General features: G+C 34.8%; 1 protein-coding gene across 5 annotated transcripts in view; it reads left to right on the top strand.

Annotated features, from left to right (window-relative positions):
• Crag (DENN domain-containing protein Crag) overlaps positions 1-17,682 on the top strand; it is a 69,839-nt gene extending 52,157 nt beyond the window's left edge. For 4 of the 5 annotated variants that reach the window (XM_089642239.1, XM_089642223.1, XM_089642231.1 and 1 more), the window contains 7 exons: positions 4,209-4,288; positions 5,628-5,807; positions 6,333-6,423; positions 7,412-7,651; positions 12,761-12,914; positions 14,880-14,996; positions 15,979-17,682. In XM_089642239.1, the coding sequence (XP_089498365.1) occupies positions 4,209-4,288; positions 5,628-5,807; positions 6,333-6,423; positions 7,412-7,651; positions 12,761-12,914; positions 14,880-14,996; positions 15,979-16,177 (1,061 nt within the window). In that variant the 3' untranslated portion in view covers positions 16,178-17,682. The remainder of the gene's footprint in view (positions 1-4,208; positions 4,289-5,627; positions 5,808-6,332; positions 6,424-7,411; positions 7,652-12,760; positions 12,915-14,879; positions 14,997-15,978) is intronic. The other variant, XM_089642220.1, reaches the window with a different exon arrangement.
• The last annotated feature ends 6,175 nt before the right edge of the window (positions 17,683-23,857 follow it).

Raw genomic sequence — 23,857 nt, 5'->3', positions numbered from 1 at the left:
TATATTCAAAAGTACTTGCTGTTAATCAATAAATAAATTTATTTTTAAATCCATTTGATTCTAAGGCTGATAAATGCAATTTTACTTGCAAGTGGTTAGTACCATACATATGTAACTCACATAAAAACACCTCACAAGAGCGTCCCTACACGTTGTACAGACAGGAGAATATGTCGCCACCAGGCTGGGCAATATTGAGAGGCTGTTTAAGGAAGGGCTATAGGAAGGAATTTGTTAACTAACCAACTAACCATCATGCTGTTCCGCCGCAGGGGTAGGCAGAGAGGACGGACCACCAAATAACTCGGTCTTGGCACACACTGCAATTCCTCATTCACATTCATACGTGGTCTCCTACATACTCTTCTATTATTTTGACTCCTGACATGGCCCGACTCAAGTATCTGATTCACTCGATGATGCCATGTCTTCCTCGGGCGTCCCCGACTTCTGCTACCATTCACATTTGCGTCATTTGCGGAATTTGTTAATGCGGGATCAACCATTTCATACCTGAATTAAAACTGGCAGTGGTTGAACATATTTGATGCTTGTTAACAATAAGGAACCCCATTCAATTTTTTTTTTTATTAAACTTTTAATTTTGATTGACTTTCCAACTTAAATAACAGAATGTATTATTTTTGTTATAGTTAGTTTTGATAGTTTAAGTTTTAATTTTTCGGGTCTGTCTGATTTTAATATTATTATTTTAAACTTCCGATTTAGTTGTCCGGGTTAAATCTTCCCCAAAGGAAAAACTTAACCCTTCCACTCACTTTTCCACAAATGATCATCTAGTCAATCAACATTATGTAAGTGCATTATATAAGCAAAATAAATACAAAACAATACAAGAACAACACGTCAACTCACCAGAGATCAAATGGGAAAATAATTCACCGACTCCAGATATTTTCATATCAGAGGGTTCGGCTCGGTAGAACTTCTAACAGGGCCTATAAATCCTACTGATCCCTCAACATAAATATTAAAAAATCTTTTGTTATCCTACATGTATTCAAAATGACCGACTTTTGCATCTTTATATATAAATTTTTTGATAGATCTAATACGCCTAAATTTTTAATTAGAGAGCTAGGTATAATGCCAGTAGCCGAAATAACGAATGGTAATATTTTTATAGTCTGAGAATGCCAAATTCTTTTTATTTCATTTCCTAAATCTGTGTATTTTCTTATTTTTTCACTAACAGATTTTTGAATATTACAGGAATTTGGAATAGCGACATCAATGATATAAGTTATTTTTTTTAATTTTGTCATGTAAAACTATATCGGGTCTATTATGACTAATCGCTCGGTCTGTTAGTATAGTTTTATCATAATATATTTTATAAAATTCGTTTTCTAAAAATGAATTTGGTTCGTAATCATAATATGGTACTACATTACGGCAGTCAATCAAGTTATGTTTAATTACCAAATTTCGGTGAATTATTTTTAAAACTTGATTGTGCCTAAATGTATACTCGGACGGTGCTAATATAGAACATCCCGATATAATATGTTCTATAGTTTCCGGAAAAGCCAAACATTTTCTACACAAATCATCAATTTGATTTGTATCTTTGATTATATGCTTTCTATAATTTTTAGTATTAATGACTCTATCCTGAATGGCAAGCATAAATCCTTCTATTTCTGCGCTCAACTCTCCAATACTCAACCATTTGTTTGACGAAATTTTGTCAACATACGTTTGGTTGAGATAATTGAAGTGTTTTGCGTGTAAAATTTTATTTGACCAGGAATCTAATAATTCCTGGTTGGGATTTATAAAAATGTTGGCATTCTCATCGTATAAATTTAAAGGTGTAATATTTATATCTGCCTTGCAAATTATTTTGTGCATTTCTGAGCTATGAGCTTTCCTATGGAAAAAAGTTCTTAGCATTTCTACCTGATTATGTTTCAAAGAAGTTATTTTGACTATACCTCTACCTCCTAAATTTCTAGGTAAATTAACTCGTTCTATAGCTGAATTTGGATGATGGCAATTAAACTTTGTTAGCGTAGTTCTAATTAATCTTTCTAAGTTATCTAAATCTGTATTAGACCATTTAATTATGCCAAATGAGTACGTTAATAGAGGTATTGCCCAAGTATTTATTGCTTTTACTAAATTTTTAGCAGATAGATCATTTTAAAATTTTCCTGATCCTAGTTTGAAATTTAATCCTAATATCATTTTTAATACTACTATGGTCTAATCTATTTGATTGTGGGTATCCTAAATACTTATAAACCTCATCCCTTTTTATACTAGTAATTTGGAAATTTCTAAATATACTCTCGTCCCCATCTACAATTTTGCCTTTCTCTATATGGATCGTTCTACATTTATCTAAACCAAAAGTCATTTTGATATCATATTAATATTATTATTATTTTAATATTATTATTATTATTTTAATATTATTATTATTCTATCTAATTTTTCTGCCTGTCTCAAAAGGCCAATGTTTTTTTGTTTGTTTTAACCAGTGCTGTATTTCATATGGGAGTCGAGACGTTTTTTATTCTTCTATATGGATCGTTCTACATTTATCTAAACCAAAAGTCATTTTAATATCATATTAACTTCCGATTTAGTTGCCCGGGTTAAATCTTCCCCAAAGGAAAAACTTAACCCTTCCACTCACTTTTCCACAAATGATCATCGAGTCAATCAACATTATGTAAGTGCAATATATAAACAAAAAATATATACAAAACAATACAAGAACAACAACACGTCAACTCACCAGAGATCAAATGGGAAAAAAAATTCACCGTCTCCAGATATTTTCATATCAGAGGGTTCGGCTCGGTAGTACTTCTAACAGGGCCTATAAATCCTACTGATCCCTCAACATAAATATTTAAAAAATCTTTCGTTATCCTACATGTATTCAAAATGACCGACTTTTGCATCTTTATATATAAATTTTTTGATAGATCTAATACGCCTAAATTTTTAATGAGAGAGCTAGGTATAATGCCAGTAGCCGAAATAACGAATGGTAATATTTTTATAGTCTGAGTATTATTATTATTATTTTAATATTATTATTATTCTATCTAATTTTTCTGCCTGTCTCAAAAGGCCAATGTTTTTTTGTTTGTTTTAACCAGTGCTGTATTTCATATGGGAGTCGAGACGTTTTTTATTCTTAAGATTATCCGCTTTTAACATTGAAGCACACTATGTAAAATGTTAGCATCTCGTCACTAATGTTATTATCGTATTGAACCAAAGTGCAAAAATGCAACCATGACCGCATCTAATAAACAATTTACCAGTGTTTAAAAACCTGCATTAAAACATTTTCACCGGTCCAAAGGTGAATGTGGGCCAGAGTTGCCAATGCATTTGTTTTAAAATACCCACAAGAGATGAAGAGTTATTCAGTTATTCCCCACAAATTCCTTTACCTCCAAAATAAAACACAATTCTATTGAAATATGCATTTATTTTTTATTATCTAGTCATTTTCTCTTTGATTCGGGCTTTAAATAGATTTTTTTTGGAAATTCGCTAAGAACCAAAACGAAATATAAGTGCATTCTCACAATTATTGTAAATGTTTTTTTTTAAATATGGTTGGATAATCAGGAAATGCTCAGAATCCCCGCATTTTCCCCACAAAAAGATTCTCCCCGCAAAAAAACCCAATTCTTGAAAAATCTTAAAACTTCCCAAATGCGATTTGGGGAACTCTCCACGAATTGGCAACGTTGATGTGGATATTATAGACCAAAGGTATATTACTCGCGTAGACTGGTAGTGACGAATCAGCAGTTCAGTCGTACCAGCCAAATGGTGTGTTTTAATGGGAAGGTGTTTTATTAGTTATTAAATGACGATTTATAAATTCTACGTATAATAATATATATTTGAAATCTAAATTAATATATATTTATAGTTTTTTTTTTAACAGTTTAAATGTTATTGTTGCTTTCATTTGAAAGAAAGTTCGGTCTCAGAGGGCATGTTTCATAAAAAAGACAAATCGTACACTGTATACCAAAAATATTTAAAAATAAATTTTGTTTTTACATTTACATAAAAATTCACCATCAAATAAATACCTTAAAACTTATTTTTTTTTAAATCAGGAAAAAAAATTGGTTGAGATTAAACACAAAAATCACATTTAGAAATATAAGATTGGCTGCCGCCTAAACTATTGATTTCTGTTTCAGGTGGAAGCGGCGCTCCGAGTGAAGCAGAATGGCTGCCACAGAACCTCCCTGATAACCTGTACCCTACCAACACACAATTCGTAATTACTTTAATACTGTATTTTATATTAAAATAATCGAACCAATAGAATCCCTCATGTTTCTGCTACATAAGTGACTTTAGAAAGCGTATTTTATCACCTTTCAAAAACAGTTTTTGGATGCGTTTGGAAATATTCCATTTCACAGAAAAGCATGCTGAAAAATGTACATACTGCGGTACTGCCATTTGAATTATGAATTGTACTGCTTGTGACTTCACGGTACATACTGCAGTACTGCCATTTGAATTATGAATTGTACTGCTTGTGACTTCACGGTACATACTGCAGTACTGCCATTCGAATTATGAATTGTACTGCTTGTGACTTCACGGTACATACTGCAGTACTGCCATTTGAATTATGAATTGTACTGCTTGTGACTTCACGGTACATACTGCAGTACTGCCATTCGAATTATGAATTGTACTGCTTGTGACTTCACGGTACATACTGCAGTACTGCCATTTGAATTATGAATTGTACTGCTTGTGACTTCACGGTACATACTGCAGTACTGCCATTCGAATTATGAATTGTACTGCTTGTGACTTCACGGTACATACTGCAGTACTGCCATTCGAATTATGAATTGTACTGCTTGTGACTTCACGGTACATACTGCAGTACTGCCATTTGAATTATCAATTGTACTGCTTGTGACTTCACGGTACATACTGCAGTACTGCCATTCGAATTATGAATTGTACTGCTTGTGACTTCACGGTACATACTGCAGTACTGCCATTTGAATTATCAATTGTACTGCTTGTGACTTCACGGTACATACTGCAGTACTGCCATTCGAATTATGAATTGTACTGCTTGTGACTTCACGGTACATACTGCAGTACTGCCATTTGAATTATGACTTGTACTGTATTGACTTCACGGTACATGCGCAGCGGTACTGCCATTCGAATAATGAATTGTACTGCGTGTGACTTCACGGGACATGCGCGGCGGTACTGCTGTACCAATAAATTAATTTTACTCATTAAATAAATACACATTTTGTAGTAATCTGCAACGCAGGTTTGACTAGTTACCTGAGATGAAATGTTTATTTCGGTAAACTAAATTATATTTGTACAAGAGAAATGCAAGGAGGTACCATTTGTCAGAATACAAGTTAACTCGGTGTTGCCACATCCCGATGTTGCGTAGGGATGTTTACAAACTGATCGCTACTGCGACGGTGCCTGCCTACAAATTCATAAAAAAATTAGGAGACAACCTCATTGCTGGAGAAAGAATATGATATACATAATAGTTTTGTAAGGGTGTGTATAAACAAGCGGGCTGAACCACCACTCTATTTAATGGAGTCTTATTTCAGGAGCGGCCAGATTCTGACTTCTGCGTGCGTGTGATGATGTCCTCGTGCTCACAGTGCCACAACTGCCTGGCCTTGCTGTACGACGAGGAGATCATGGGGGGATGGAGTGCCGAGGACTCCAACCTAAACACCAGATGCCCGGCTTGCTCCAAGCACACCGTGCCAATGCTCTCTGTCACCGTATGTTCTTCTGATTTACTTCAAAGTCATATTTTCATATATTTTAACAAGATTTTCAACTTGTATCATTGTTCCACTGTTCTAACTAAGCTACCTCTACCTCAGGAACTGAATCAAATCGGCCTATTATTCATGTAAGATCCTCCTACATATTATATTGTAAACCGGAGTTGCATTATAAACTTAACTACTTCATTAAACTGTTGTTTGCCAGAATATCCTGAAGTATGCTATTAAAAAATCATTTCTCTGAAAATAACTAGCTTCTCTGGGGAAACTACGTAAATGGTAGATTATATACTTTTTTTATAAATATTTAAACACATTATCTGGTAAGACAGTACAATTTACAAAAACATCATTGTTTACCAGATAGAATCAGCTGGTGTATGGCGTAAATTTAGCATTGACGATCAAGAATTTAAAACAGTTAAAAAATAGATAATCTGATTAATTCAGTGTTTTGGCCTGGGTGGTGGTAGTTTTCGTTCTAACCACAACTAATAATTTCCTAATGTGTTTTAGGTTCTGCGAAGAGATGAGAAAACACCAGAAAGCATTAGTGTTCCATATCTCAACCCATTAGTTTTAAGGAAAGAACTCGAATCTATTTTAGGTACGTATTATTTTTACACACTAAATACAAAATTATTACTACTGGTATACAGTGTAACATATTTTTTTTTAATGTTTCTTTTTTTAATGAATGTATAAAAAAAAAAAAAAGCTATTCAGCGCCATTTTGTTATTCTGTCATTTGAAGGGTCCCCGTTAAATGCCTATTCTAGGTGCGTTTCTGCTTTCTATCAAATTGTAATCATTTGATAAGCATGAAAACATGACTGTAGTGCTTTTCTTTTATTTTTATGTGAATACCGCACAAGAGTCCCAACTGCTCCCAACCGTCTAGAACCAGTGAGACTATGGCATCCCCAATTAGGGTATTTTGTGAGGCTGAAGGTTTGGGGAGGGAAAGGAATTGGGAAGAGGAAGTTAGGGGAGTACCTGGCTATTCAGATTTGGTTACCAAACATTTCAAGCAACATTCAATACTAAATGGTGGGGCTTATATCTAGGCGATACCGAGAGGATCTTTCACTCTGGAACTTGCCGCAAATATCCCTCACATTATTTTAAATGATTTAATCGTGAAAAAACATATTAATCAAATGAAATTTCTGCTGATAACAATTTGTTTAAAAGCTGAAAAATATCTAAAAGGGAATCTTTCACATGTTAAAAAAATAGCGATGATTGGTCATTCAATAACAATGCTACATTTCATCTGTCTGTAAATTTGTTTGTACATTCCGTTTCCATTTCAAGATGGTGGCCATTTTAATGGTTCAGTAAAGATTCTTTTTCAAATATGAAAACGCTGTTTTTATTTGCATGACAATTTGAAAAAATTGTATAATTCGTTTTTTGAAATTAAATAAAAAATTACATTAAATACACTGTTTATAATTAAGTAGGTAGGTATTTAAGTATTTACCTGCAGATCTTACGATTTCTGAGGAAATTATGGTTTTGATTTAATAAGAAAGTTAGAAACATTTTTTTGGACGCAAGGTCTACTGTTACTTATGATTATTTATTTCCAGCTCATGAAGGGGATTCATGCCTAGCAGATCCCAGATTTATTGATGAGCATCCCATCATATATTGGAATCTGGTTTGGGCCTTTGAGAGGGTGAACATCAACAGTCATCTGCCCGATCTGCTCAATCCCCGCTATAAGAAACAATTTCAAGCTCGCTGCGGACAGTCGCTGCAGATTCTCAATAACAACAATCACTCTGATAAGTTGTCCAAGGAAATTTCAAAGGAGGATGTTAACACAGGTGAATAAACATTATTTTTTTCTGATATTTCATTTACCTACTGTGTATTGGCACCATTGATGTCAGAAGAGATGGACTTTGCCCTAGCATGATATCTGGGTATCATTTTGACGAGGTTATGACAAACCACTTTACAATCATTTTGGAACCAGGAGAGTTCAAGTGTGTCTTGAATAAACAACGACATCATTCGTACATTGATCGCCGGTGAGCGGACATCAAAATAACGAGCCCTTCCGCAGAAAAGTAAAATTTGCTAAAGTAAAGTAACGGTTTGCAGCGCAACCCATTGTGGGGCTTTTCTGCGCAGGGTCTGAGTGCTCTTTTCTAACCTTTCTAGCTTTTGTATGATCCCTAAATATACGTATCACGGGCGTTCGCTAGGCGTGCTCGTGTTTGTAATTGCGGTAATAAAATTATAACTCATTGTTATACTCAACCAAATATTCGGTTTTGGAACAAGCGGAACTTTTTTCGGGTCTTGGAATTTGCATTACTGCTGCTAGCAATTTGCGCGCTATTGTAAAAAAAACTAGTGATTCGTAATCAGATTTTATTTTCTCAGTCTTAAAGTATAATGGAATGCAAGTTGCCTCAAAACTGTTGGATTAATTTATTTGCCACTCATTGAAAGGGTGATGCCCACGTCACTTCCCCACTCCTCGCAAAATGGTTTGGTCAAAATGTAGAGATCTGGAAAGGATGCAAGGCTCAAGAAAACTTAGGACGGGTTGTTTCGGAAAATTTGAATAATTCATCAAATTTCAACGTTAATTTTCGGGTTCTGTGAAAGTCCTATTCAAGTTCTGTTATTATATCATTGTAGGCTAGTTGCTTGACAAAACTGAAAGAAAAACAGAACTTGAAAAAATCGTTCACAGAACTTGAAAATGAACGTTGAAATTTGATGAATTGTTCAAATTCTCCGAAACAACCCGTCCTTAGTGAACAGGATTAAGAATGGACACTTACATGTGGAACAGATGAACGGAGAAAGAAAGGAAAATGTAAGGAGAATATTTGATACAACAAGTGAATCAATAATTGAGTCAGGTCATGTCAGGAGTCAATAATAGATGAGTACGTATTAGACGATGCATGAATGTGAATGAAGCAAGGAGTGTGTACCAAGTCAGATTTGTGTGGCAGTCCACCCTCTCTGCCTACCCCTGTGGAGAAATGGCGTGATTGTTAGTTAGTTACGTTGTTTAATATTATTACTTCTGTACAATAAAGTTTTGTAACTATTTCACAGGAACAGATACAAACTAGTGTTGTTCTATGTATGTATGTTCATGGTAACTCAGCAAGTGTTGACTCCAACAACACATGCTTGATAAATGTATTTGTGCAACGGTAAACGCTTCCACCGACGAGAAACGGGTTGTCTTGTTTACGGCTACTTATTGTCACTAGTGGAAAAGGGACAGTAAATGTATATGACGTTTGTAAAATAATACTATTTGGACGCTTACAGTGTATCTTATTCATATCGGTTCCTGTTCGATCGTTTGCATGATATTGCAAGTGAAATAATCTCAGTTTTCATTATTTTATCTTAAATGTACATTTACAGTTAACATAACCAATAATAAATATACATAATATTGTGTTAAGTAATAATACGATTTAAAATTTTTTTAATGTTGAATTGTAAAATATTATGTCTGGGGACAAGTTATTTAACCAACATTTTAGGATCTTGTTATGATCTTGTATTTAAAATAATTTTACCAATAAGTCCCAACAACATGGTGAAATTTCACAGAATTTCAGAATGCTCCCGAGGTATCTAAAATGTGCTATATATTGCTTATTTTTGAAGTTGTCGTTAAAAAAATACCATTTTAGAAACTGGTTAAAATTATCTTATTTGAAATAAATTTTGATGGTTGTAAAAAATATTTTTTTAATATCAAACGAAAATGTTAACAAAAATACTTACCGAGACATTTTGACTCGGAACATCAATAATTTTGTAAGAATTCAATATTTATAAAACACTCTTTTTGTGTAGGTAATTAGTAAGAAAACTGTCACTTCTCATTTTATGCCGTTTGTATAGGGTTTTCCAATAAGAGGTGTTATTTTGATATTCAACCGTAAAAGATCAATGGTTTCGTTGCTTGTGTGGCACGTAGCAACGTCTTGTTGAAAGTTAACGTTGTCGAGATCAATACCATCCAATTCCGGCCATAAAAAATCATTCATCATCCCTCGATAGCCCAATCCATTCACCGTAACTGTTGCTCCAGCCTCATTTTAGAAAGAGTAAGGTCCAATGACTCCGCCGGACCATAAACCGCACCAAACAGTCACAAGTTGAGGATAGAGAGGCTTGTCAACAATAACTCTTCGGTTTTCCGAGCCCCAGATGCGAAAATTTTGCTTGTTGACGAAGCCACCGAGGTGGAAATGGGCCTCATCACTCAAGATGATTTGCATTTGATTCACTCAAGTGAATTTTAATAATTTCAATGCGTTGTTGAAGCGTGTATCGTTCCATTTTTATTAATGGCGTAGTTTCTACTTGTCAAATGTCAAAAAATGACAGCTTCAAAAGTAACATCTAACGAAATAGCGGGCTATTCAAAATAACACCTCTTATTGGAAAACTCCGTACAATAAAAAAATAAAATTTAAATTTCAACTGTCAATGAAAAAATCCTGCCGATTCGTAATCATGCACTTTGACATTTTTTATTTATTTTATCCATGTAATTCGGTATAAATATTTGATACAAACTGAAAAGAATAATTATTTACCATTCCGATGACGAACAAATCACCTAACAACACATTATATAAAAAAAGATTAAAATACTTTTATAATGTATGGATGCCCCAGTCAGATCTGTCCTACAGAGGCTCTAATGGAATATGATGTTTGTGGCTAGTAATGTCATTCCGAGGCCTAAAGGGTTAATAGTAGAATTATTTTTCCGGATAGCATTACCAATGGTAGGTTAGTTATGCATCTCGGAACAGCAAAAGTCCTCTACCTGCGAGCTCTTGTGAAGTTCATAAAACTCAAATTTTTGTATAATATCAGGATTTTGTATAGTACAGTTACGACCGACCGTTCAGAAGATTGTGCTGTTATCAGCAAAACCGTTTTTCTTTTCTTTCCTTATCTGCAAGGCTATTTATACCCAGCATACCAGGGATAATACCCAAAGTTAGTTTCCAAGATATAAATATCTTGAAAACTTTTTTTGTACTATCTCTACTATCAGAGAGCAAGTAAAATCCACTGGTCCCCATATACTATTGAGCCCATTGATGTATTATACTAGATTAGCCCTGTCTAGTAAAATTCATTTTAAAAATAACGCCACGTAGCGTACGTCACAAATATGGAGATGAACTTAACAACCCAACTCTGTTTAAACTCCTTGTACAAGCGTTCAAACTCGTAATGGCTTACGAGTTTGAACGCGGAGAATTTGTTGTCAGAGGTGTTGTAATATGGACATAATTCAAATTTAAATATTTGGAACTGGGTTATTTTTTTGATTGAAAAAATGAACCTGCCCAGCATAGCTGAGAAGCAAAATAGCTTACTCTAGACCAACAAAAGGTAAAACGCAATGCACAGTGCCCATTTTGCATTGCGACACAGTGCGTGGACTTTTTCATAAATGTGCACGTGAACCAAACCAAAATTGTTTTGGGGTTATTTTTAAATGAATATGCCGTGTCTAGTCTAATTTAGTCTATGATTGAGCCCCTTTCCAAAATACTACACACATAATATAGTATAGCGCACGAATTGTGGCCGAGCTGTAAAAATGCCTGGAGTTGCTTAGCACATCTCTCAGCATTCAAAGCTTTGCTGCACATCGTTTCTATGTGGACATGAAATGTTAGGTGCGTATCAAATATGATTCCCGAATCTGTCGAAATAGCATTGTGCTTAAGAGATGAATAATACTTTTTGCAGTTATAGTACATCGTTTTATTTGCTTTCGTGTAGCACATAATGGAGCAATTCTTAAAATGAAATCCCAATTTATTTGTGTGACTCCATTCGACGATAGAATTTATATCGCTTTGTAGCTGCAAGCAATTTTCCCAGTTCACTTAAACGAATTTAAGTCCGCAGCTTGCTCTTTAAGTTGATTTGAGTAGTCTGCAAATGCTTCTGGAATATCAGCTCCCTAGAAAGACCCATCATTCCAAGTAACATAGGCAACAAACTCGCTATCACTTTTCGTATTTTAAATTTAACCTCATTATGTAGAATTATTTGTGCCGGTTATTCTGCTACATTTTGTTTGGTTTACTTTTCATCTCGTTCATTCGTTGTACTACATACTCGTATACTGCAGATATTTATATATTTAAACAGTGGCTGATGATAATATACATGCACATATCTATCAATATAGATATTCTGTTATCCATAAACATAATAATACTGAGTACTACTTATTGTGAGTAACGGAAAAGGGACAGCAAGTTTATACATTATTATGTTCACTGTGTTAGTATATTCTAAGAGTGCATGCCTACCTTGTCATTGTCTATTAATGTGTGAAACTACTAAGGATGGGTTGTTTCAGAGAATTTGAACAATTCTTCAAATTTAAAAGTTATTTTTAAAGTTCTGTGAAAGATCTTTTCGAGTACTGTGATTGTTTCAGTTCTGTCAAGTAACTGGCTTATAATGATATATTAACAGAACTTGAATAAGACTTTCACAGAACCCGACAATGAATGTTGAAATTTGATGAATTGTTCAAATTCTGTGAGACAAACCATCCTATGTTAGCATTGTGATTAATCAAAGTTTTTAAAATAGTTCCAATAAGTGTTTTAAAATATCTCAAATTGGCCAACAGATGCTCGCGTGTCTTTGAAATTGGTCAAAATGTAGTCCTGAAGATTATCACATTCACACGATCTGTATTTTAAAAACAATGAAATAAAACAATAGGCAAGCCAAAATACGTTTTATATAACCGACTTCTACATGCTTTGTTTGGCTTTGAACTCTTAACAAAACTTTGATACAAGTCTAAAACGAAGCACGCTGTATATAAGTTATTCATCTGTGTAGTGCTGTGATGAAGTCAACTAAAGCGGATTGACCTATAATACATTTAGTTTCAGGTGATGTGGGCATACAGTGCCTGTGGGACAACCCTCGGCTACACGGGGAGCTGGGCCTCGCCTTGCGGGGGCTATGGCGCCCCGCGCCCCCGGCTTCCAGCCTCCTGTCCGCCCTGCTCACGGACCACACAACGGCCTCCCCGCACAGGTAAATACCATACATCTTCCCAACTAGCTAGTGTTCTAACTCCCCAAATCTGATGGCTCTTCAATGACACTCCGGGATAAATAAAATATGGAAATATTGACATAAATTATAATTAGAGCTAGTGGACAGCCAGGTGAGCCAATGTCCTTATTAGAGGGCAATAGGAATACAGTAAAACCTCGTTAATTCGAAATCCACGAGACATCAAAAATCAAATTTCGAATTAACGAATTCCCACGTAATTCGAAATTTTAGGAACAAAAAAAAAAAAAAAAAAATACGCTGAAAATCGAGTTTCACGGTAGTCCCTTCAAATCCGATACTACCCGGAGTAAATTCGTATTAATACGAATTATTCCTTTATTTTCGCGGCCCTTTAAATTGAGATATTCAAAATAAATTCTTAAAAATGCGATGTATTTACGCGTAAATTTAGATTTCGTGGCCGATTTCCGTTGGAGCCGGCTCTTTAAATTCAGATATTCTAAATAAATTAATTAATTAATAAATTAAAGTAAATCCAATTTTCTCGGCTATTTTCGTTGCAGCCTGATCTTTTAATTCAGATATTCAAAGTAAATTTAGTAAATATACGATATGTTTTCGCGTAAATTGAAATTTCACATCCGATTTCCGTCGCGGCAGGCCCTTTAAAATTCAGATGTCGAAATAAATTCGTAAAAATGTGATATATTTACGCGTAAATCGAAATTTTGCCGCCGATCCCGTTAGTAAATAGCCCGCTGCGACGAAAATCGGCCGCGAAATCTCGATTTACGCAGAAATATATCGTATTTTTACGAATTAATTTCGACAATCTGAATTTTGAAGGGCCCGCCGCAACGGAAATCGGATGCGAAATTTCAATTTACGCGGAAATATATCGTATTTTTACTAACTTTACTTCGAATATCCGAGTTAAAAAGCGAGCGACGGAAATTGGCGGAAAAATTTCGATTCACGCCGAAATATGACATATTTTTACGAATTTACTTCAAATATCTGAACTTAAAAGGCCGGCCGTGACGAAAAACTGCCGATAAAATTAGATTTACGCGGAAATATTTCATATTTTTTCGAATTTACATCAAATATCTAAATTTAAAGGGTTAGCCGCGACCGAAATCGGCCGCGAAATCTCGATTTATGCGTAAATATATAACATTTTTACGAATTTATTACGAATATCTGAATTTAAAGGGCCGGCCGCTACGGTAATCGGCCGCGAAAATAAAGAAATAATTGGTATTAATACGAATTTACAACTAAAATACCACCCGGATTTGAAGAGGCGGCCGAGAAAATCGATTTTTGAGTTTTTTATTATTTTTTTTTTCATAGAATTTCAAATTACATGGGAATTTGTTAATTCGAAATTTGATTTTTGATGTCGCGTGGATTTCGAATTAACGAGGTTCTACTGTAATGCCCGCTGTGTTTTGCGGAGATAACTACCATCTAAAGCACAGTTAGTTAGTTAACTAACCATCTTGCTTTCTGCAGGGGTAGACAGAGATGATGGACCAACACACAACTCCTTGCTTCTGACTCTTAACATAACCCGACTCAAGCATTTGTGTCACTTGATCGTTCTGTCTTCTTCGAACTTAACTCCCGCCTCTTATATTCTCTTACAATCCTTTGTTCGTTCATCCGCTTAACGTGCCCAAAGGTCCCTTTCAATCTTAACCTTACATCAGCCTTGGCATTCTTGACAAAACAGAATATTGAAGATAAGTGATGAAAAAGAACAAACATAACCTGACATTTTTATCCGGTTACTAAATACCGCATACCTCAAACCTCCCTCTCTTTTTTTCACATACATCGACATTGATTACTAATTACAATGGAGCTTTCTCTCACTTAACCTTTGGTCGGTGAATTGCGGGTGGAATTTACTTAGTAAATAATTTTTAGTGAGGGAAGTGCTGAAAAATATGCTCTAATATGATGTTTTTACAGGGTGGTGCAGCAAGTGTTGGATGGTCTGAGAAGCAGTGACTTGACCGACTGTTTGCGCAAGTTACAACAATGGAGGAGTACCACTTCACCTCACGGAAAATATCACTCCCTATACAGGTAAAGAAACACTATCTAACACGAGAAGGCGCTAATACGCCCTACTAAATTTTTACACTAATTTGAATTCTACATATTTATTTATCTATTGTTTTGACATGCTTGAATAGCCATAAAATGGAAAGCAACTAACATGGAAAATACCGCATTTAGTCATTCATTTTTCGGTTTTGTGAAAGCTTTTGCTAATAAAATTAGTACAAAAAACAAAAAAAACCAAACGATATTCCGTCACCCTTTTCTGAAAAATTCGGAATTTTTTTTTAATAAGATTATTACTAAAAAAAAACAAGAAACTGACATTCTGCCACTTAACTTAACTTTAGTTGCAAAATACCACTGCATTTTCCCGGAAATAATGCAAAATTTTCAGGTCTCTAGTGATAACTAACAAGTTCAAAGTTAACCTGATCGCTATCGCAAACAAAAAGTTATGTTGTGATTTATGAAATTTCAGTAAAACACATACGTCATGTCAAAACGTGTCACATGGTGGGAGTAAGTAAGGCAGTATTATTTATGATTTGATGATTCTTTCACTTGGCTAGGTACATAATTAACTTCCAGTGATACGGCTTGATAGTGACAGTGATATTACTTCAAAATATAAATGTAAAGCACAGGTGGCAAGATGACAACTAATCAATGATAAGGTGATCTTCAGTGTCCCTTGACTTTGTAGTTTTGTAATTGAATTGCATTCAGCTAAATAAGTATACACACACACAATGCCAACATGATGCAATCCATTTTGGCTAAGAGTTTGGAACAGGAATTACAAATTTTACATTTTTCAGTGTAAAATCTTGCAACTTTCTGACTGTCTTTGAATCTAGCAAATATTTGTTAATAAAGTAAACTTTTGTGGAAACGGTTTTATACTATGTATTTGATAATGATTTATGGCCCATCTCCTTTGTTTCTACTATCTATGATAGGTACTAATTGTCTGGCCCATTTAACTGAAATAACTAAATTACAGGGATGTCCTATTCCTCGCCATCGGTGTGCTGGGTCGCCAGAACGTTGACCTGGTTGCCTTGCAGCGCGAGTTTACAGCAGCAGCCAATCGCCTGGCTGCGTCCGCCTCGCCTCTGCGGCCGAGTGACGCGCCGCCTGCCCCGCCAGCAATCTGCTGCCGCCACTACTTCAGTCCGCTGCATCTCACTAAACTTCACTGACACAGGTTCGCTGCCGGGCCATCTGGCACCTGCGCTGGTCCAAAGGTCCCTCTTCACCATGCTAAGGTGCAGTAATCAGCAGTTCACAATCCTGCCCTGACAGAAGTTCACAGTTAGGACTTACAATCTCCTGCAATGACAAACTTTAATAAATCTGGACGCTAGTTGGATTCTACTTGTGTTGGCAGTACCTTCAAGCTGACAAATTATTATCACAGCCAACTAATGCGACATTGCAAACTGAATATTTATTTTGATACTTTAATGATGCTTGGTGACGATTGTGATTCATATTTTACTTGATTATGGGTGTAAGAAAACCATTCTTAATCAGCACTTCTTGTTCAGTAAATAGATCTGAAAGATCATGTCCTTCTCAACCTTCTTCCCCAATCAGGTATGTCTAGGGCTGCCACCTTTCAAAAACAGTAGACCCGGAGATTTTAGAAATATAGTTGTTTTTTTTTATTAAAATAAACTTTTTTAGTATGAATTATTTAATTAAGGCAAAATGTCATGGTAAATTACCATTGGTAAGGTTTTTTTAAAAATATAAATGACCTAGCTAGTGCTAAACTGACTTGGACCCGCTTGACACTTCTGAACATTCACATTCTGAAGGGATTGTTTAAGCATCTTTTCTTGCTCAGGTTTCTTCAAAAACTTGGCAATTCATCTTGTAATTAATCTTCACAATTAACTCTGCCTTCACCATGTCCACTGACAAGCAGTTTCGCTCGTCTGTCCACAATTTTCCCATTAAAAAAAGACGCGTTCAACAAAAGCATTGCTTATAGGGATTGAAAAAAAATTTCAATTATTTTTGGCAGTTCGGTGAAGGTTGAGGTAACTTTGAATAACTCAACCCATCGTAAATCAAAAGGCAATGTTGAATCATTAGATTGTACGAACTGAGGAAATACTTGGTTTAATTTTCGGGTCTCGTCATAAAGTTTATCTTCGTCGACATTTTTCAAACCAAGTGATTCGACACCTTGGACAGTATCTCTGTAACTTACTGCACTTGTTAGATCGAATATGGAAAAGATTTTGAATACATAATCCTCAAAATCATAATATTTCTGTATGTATTCAAGAGTTCTCCTGTAAACCTCATTGGCTTCTTTTTTTAATTGATCCTGATCAGAAGGTCTAAAAAACTTTATGTTTCTCATTATTTTGGCACCGTGAAATTCATCATGCATTCACTCAGCCAGATAGTCACGCGCTCCGCTCCGTGATGGTCGTCTGTCGCTTCGCTGCCACCGCCCGGTCTGACCCGGAGATATCGATGTTAAACCTGTAGCCCGGACATGCACCATGCAAACCCGTAGACTCCGGGTCAAACCCGGAGAGGTGGCAGCCCTAGGTATGTCATAGTTCCACTGCCATAGCCAGTAGTAGAAACAAGAGAAATCACATACGTTGCTAAAAGCTAGTTTAGGGAATAGATATTTATGAACTAATCTCAAAATCCTAGCTGAAACTCGAAATCGTTTTACCTTACAGTAGAGTAAGGGTGCCATTTACCGGGTACTTTTTTTTGATCAGCCATAAAACGAAGAAATGATTGAATTTTCTGAAAATGAGTTTGTATGTGTATAACTGTATTAATCTTTTATCATGTATGTACAATAAAAATAATTTAGCGGCCGTACTTAAAAACACAAAAGGAAAAATATGTGAAAGGAGAAATTTTGTCTTTGAAAAAAAGAGGTCCTTATATCGGGTACCATACTTGCCTTTTATCGGGTACCCGGTGATAGGATGCCTACCATTTATCGGGTACCCGGTAATACGCATAAAAAGTATTTCTACAGGTGCATTGAAATTTTTTTTTTTTTTTAATAAAACATAGTTAGTTAAGTTATAAAAAGGCTGTTTATTTTCGTACTGTTAAGTTCAACCGTTAAGGCAAATATCACATATGAAGTCGAAATTCCCGTTACCGGAACATTCTACGTGAGCCCATTTTTTACATGCAATGCATTTTAAATATTTTTCTCCTCTAAAATTAGACGAATATGCTTTGTTACAGTAAACGCATCTTTTTCATCGGTATCTGGATCATCGTCGGTATCCATGAAAATAACAGACTCATCGTTACTCTCACCACTGCTGGAATATGATGTGTCCACTTTTTTTGCTTCCGTTTCATCTTCGTTGTATTTTCAGTTTTCTTCTGTTTTTTCATAATGCGTTGTTTACCTATAGCCAAATTTAATTTACTGACGCCTTTCTTATCTTGTTTAGCTGAAGACTCACTTAAATTGTTTTTGTATGGGGATCCTGAAATTAAACAAGCAGATCCGGTTCTTTTACTTGTGTTAGGTTTAACAGTAGGTAGTTTTTTAATGTCAATACATCTAATAGGATCAATGCTTGAATATGCAGCAGGGGTATCTACAGTGCCAACAGTTGCCAACGCCTGAGTGAGATGTATGCCAGAATCAAGTAACTCAGCTTCTAGCGTAATATTTTGTGATTCTTCCGGTTCTGGAACATCGTGAGCAGCAAAATCGTGGTCTCTGAATATGAAACGATTGCAAGGAAATATGCCACTTTTGCGGAAACCATTGATGGCCACTTCAACAGTTGCACTACGTTGGTATGCTTGCCCCATAAGACTTGCGACTTGTAATGGAGTCACCATTCTTTCGACATTATTCCTCAACCACGTAGTTACAGCTTTTGAATAATATGTTTAAAATGGCCCCATAAAAGCTAGGTCTAGCGGTTGCATCTTATGAGTTGAATGTGGGGGTAAACAAATTATTATAACGCCATTGTCGCGGGCCATGTTGATTACGTCAATATTTCGTGTATGCGAGTAATGACCATCAAGAATAAGAATAATTTGATCCCCTTTAGAAGGCCTGGTGTATTTAACGAAGTGGCGAAACCAATCAGTAAAAATATTTTGCTGAACCCAGCCTGAAGGATGGCACGCCGATATAGCTCCTGGAAGAGCTCCATCCATGAGTTCTGCTTTCATGTTTTTACGGGGAAATATGAGCATCGGAGGTACGTAGTTTCCAGATGCACTCATACATGTTATAACAGTTATGAGGGCTCTTCTTTCTGCAGATGTTATAGCTCCGACTTGCTTCTTTCCTTTCAGCGATAATATTTTTGGCAATTTACTTTGCACAACGCTGATACCGGTTTCATCTAAGTTGTAAATTCTAGTTGGGGAATTATCAACACTGTCTAGTTGTGCCTCCAAAATATCAAAATTTTTTGAAACATTTCCTGTGTTGAAACCTTTAATACGTGCCAAAGACGTGCCTTGGGGCTTCCTCTTGGCAAGATAGGGGTGTCTCTGTAAAAATAATTTAAGCCATTTCCCACCAGCAGACCTTTTTTCGACGCTAAACGGATGTGGTATTTTGTTTAAATCGGCAAGTTGAAAAGCTAAACTTTTGACATCAGCGAGAGTGAGTCCGTAGAACCGTTCATCCATTTGAATACAGTACTGCACAAGCTGTTTTTCAAATCCTGCTGACAGTGTAGGCTTTCTTCCAGACTTCTGGGAAATCAGTTTGTCGATGCAACTTATTTGCTTCTTATTTCTCACGTAATCTTCCAAAGTAGTCTGTGGGACATGGAACTCCCGGGCTGCTTTCATATATCCCATCGTTTTGTTTTGAACAGCTTCTATAGCTCTTTTCATATCTGAAGGATCCAATTTTTGCTTGTTGAAGTCCTCATCTAAAACAAATATTAGCTGAATAAAGTAAGCTTTTTATCGGGTACCCTAAGTTGGCCATTACCGGGTACCCGGTATTGCGGATATCACAAATCTGAACAACAAAATGATGACAGAAACGTAACAGAGCTATGAGATGTCCAAAGAATGCATGTCGTGTGAACTTAACTACATAGGTTAAAAGAAAAATAATAATAACTCTAAAAACCACTTAACCTTGTTATCAAAATATGCCGTGTTAAAACTGCCTTGATAAACTATTTATCAGATTTTTTGCAAAAATGCCTTCCACTTAATGAATGTGCGAGTGACGGTTGTCGATCTTCGCCTTATGATGGCGGATGGTAAGATCTCTGTTGTACCGGTCGATTAGTTCCCGCAGTTGGCACCAGTTTCGACATAAAGGGGTACCCGGAATTAGGCAACTACCCGGTAAATGGCGTCTTTACTCTATTCAATAAGTTATCTGCTGCAACGTCTGCGGAATCAAACCTACAATATATAACAATACTGGTCAAGTTACATCCTGCGCAAAATCACAGGATGTAACTTGACTTGCCAAGGTGAAAACTGAGAGATTTCTTTCTACAGAATCAAAAAATATTACACATTTCAAATATAGGATAAAAATAATCTTCTTGTAAAATCTTATAGGTAAGTTAAGTAAGTTTTACCATTTGTATGGATTTGAAAAGATTTTTTATGTGATTTGACAATTTTCACAACATACATCAGTTCCAATTTTTTTTTAAATATCACACATACGCACAAGGAAATATATTTTTTAATAAAATAATAGTTTAATAACTTAACCGTTTGAGTGCCAAAAAAAATCATACAGTTGCTTGTAAAATGCCACCAAAAAAACGTTATTTTTTATGAAACTATATATTTTTTTAAAACCCCATAAATTCTTTGAATTTTCAAGGATTTCGATGATTTTTTCGGTGTTTTATTAAAGAATATTGGTTTAGAATCACGCGGAGGAGGATCCCGAAGTCCAGGCGTTTCGAAAAAAATGAGAATTTTACGTACAGACGTACGCGCGAATCAGAACACGACTGACGCAATCGACGGAAATCGACGATCGGCAATCTTCGCTAAAACACGAATCGACGAAAATCGACGATTGGCACCCAAACGGTTAATGTCCCTAAACTCACCCATTTATTTGTGACCATAACTGCCAGTAATTGTGTTTTGGAAATTATACATAGTAGTATATAAATTTACACTTACATTTTATAGATACGAATGAACTTTACTTGAATGATTTACAATATGTTACCCACAAACTTTATCAGTAAAAATTTTATCTTTCGATGAACTCGATTAGTATTGACATGATGATAACGGTAATAAATTAGGAAAACATCCAAAAATGATCTAAATCATATCCCAATTACGGGTCATTCATCAAAACTAGGCTAATAATAATAATATTTGGATGATTTGTATAGCGCCGTTTTTGTTCAAAATCACCTCAAGGGCGCCGTAAAACTTTTTATTGTATTCATTTGACAATGTTGTTTATTGTTGGTGGAATGGTTATTCTATGTACATGATATATGAGTTGAATACTGAAAGTTGTTAGCTAAGCAATTTTAAAGTTGGTTTAAAACCAGATTTAAGAAAAAATCAAAACACTTATTTAACTGATTTAGTTAATGTGTGTAATATATTATAATTTGAAATCAAAGCCTTACTGTATTTTAAATGGTAATGATCTGTTCTCTAAAAGAATAATGCAATAATACGAATATATAATATCTCCCTTAGAAAGTTGGGTTTGACCTAATGATACTGTGTACAATACTTTTATAGAAATTTGGTCTCGTCTTTACATAATTAAGTTGTAACTTATTCATATTTACATAAATATATGTGTATCTTATAATATCGAGATGTGGTTTGGTAAAACCCTTCAAGCCACAAAATGAAAATTTTATTATTTCAGGAGACTATAAAACAAATATTTTGAAATTAATAAACATCTGGTAGTTAAATGAAATTGGTTATGTTTTTGAAAATGTTGATGTTAAATAGAGCAATTTCATTTAATCTTGAGAGATTTAAGGATTGAGTAATTTCTTCTGTGGTTTTCTCGAAATAACCTAATAGGGAATTCTCTTCACACCAAAAAATCACTTATTATTAATTATTCACATGTAGAAACACTTCAGACACAAGAATACATAGTTTTTATAATTTTCAAAAATCATTTATTAAAGTTTTTTTTTTTTTTTTTTTTTCTTTATTCATGAAATATTAATGTGTACAGTTTTTACATGCTTTTCGACTACCACACTAGACACACGCCCGTATTATGGTAGTCGAGTTTTAATGACTTTAAAAACAGGCGCGAACGAAATATTTCAATGCAGCTAAAAACGCCCGGTGATTGATCAAGCGTTCAAGGGCGAACGATGACGTCACTGTTGACCGGCCTGAGTAGATCCTGCAAACCGATGGCGGCGGCGGCGGCAAAGGTGTAACGTAGCACTTGTGACGTAGCGGTCAAAATGGCGCATGACCGTTTTCAGAGCCGAAATAGCATGCAATTTTTAAAACAACTACACAAAATTGAAAATGCATTTAAAGAAAAAGAAAAAAAAGAGGCACATAATAAAATAATTATCTTTATTGAAATAAATTATTTACAAAATGCACGAGAATTCCCTATTAATTAATAAATTGTTTCCATAAATTAAGTTTTTAGTATTAGAAATGCCTTCATCAGCAAAAATTACTTTACCATGTTGTACTTTGAAGATTATTCTACATATATGAAACTACCGAAAAGTAACATTCCCCAAAAATGTGGTGTGAAGGATTTTACCAAAACTCAGTCGATATGTGAACTAATATATGTAGATTATATAACTCGATCTGTTAGACGAGCGAATGTTGTAATTCCCTCTCCTGCAGTATTGTGCCGGGCTATGGGGCGCACCGTGCCCCTCTCCCTCCTTTCAGCCTTGCACGTATTTAATTGTATAGCGTGAACATATAATCTGTATTGTACACGCCCACTTATATTTACGCATTATATTCGCCGTTCGTAACTAATATTATTACGTATTAAGAATATGTCCATGTATTATAAAAAAAACAATTGTCCATTTTGGGTCTTAAATGAGTGATTTTTATCCAAATTCCTGTATTTATTTTTTATGAAATACATATTATATTTCTCACATTTAAGAAGTTATTGAAATAAATTCCTCATATTATTCTATAATGATGTGTAATAAATGATAATAAATTTAATTTAATTAATTACATATAAGCTGCGCATGTTTTGCTTTTAAATTCTTTCTCTTCAATTTGAGGCATTCGATATATGGTATTGAATATCAACAACTACATAATATGCTAATTTAAAGTATGCACATTTGCATTCAATCGATGTTTGATTTTTGGTGATACAATTTTATTTGTGAAATCAGAGTTATTATGTATTATAAGAAAAGTGATCAATCAGTATCTCATTTACTGAAAAATAAATATATTGAAGTAGGTTTTGGAATTGTTGGTAAATATGGGATAAAATTTGGAAAGGTATTGAAAAATGAATGCAGGAAGAAAATGTTATCAATTAGTTGTAAGATTGTTTTGGGTGGTTAATATTTTTATTTTTATTATTGGATAAGAATCTTTTTATGCTGCTGTACATATGAATATGACATGTATATGTGATGAAGGAAGAGAAGTGAACATTCTTAAATAAAGAGTTAACGAGTTGAGGCTTAAGTTATTAACTGCTGCAGAAGTATGTTTTATTGATCAAATTCCTTTTCCATTATCTGTGATGAAATCAATAAAATCTTTCAATGGTTCTTGTTGCAATGTCTACGTTATTTTAAATAGTTTAGGGTCAGATGCCATAACAAGTGTTTGTTGTATTTCAGTATGATTACTGTATGTCCTCGGACTTGCTAGAGAATTGTTTCAATCATCCCCATATTTTG

This window comes from Hesperophylax consimilis, chromosome 2 (genome assembly GCF_061612785.1).
Source record: "Hesperophylax consimilis isolate HC1 chromosome 2, BYU_Hcon_1.0, whole genome shotgun sequence".
In the NCBI taxonomy this organism is placed as follows: domain Eukaryota; kingdom Metazoa; phylum Arthropoda; class Insecta; order Trichoptera; family Limnephilidae; genus Hesperophylax; species Hesperophylax consimilis.
Note: the sequence above shows the minus strand (reverse complement) of the source record. Positions and strands in the feature narration are given on the sequence as shown.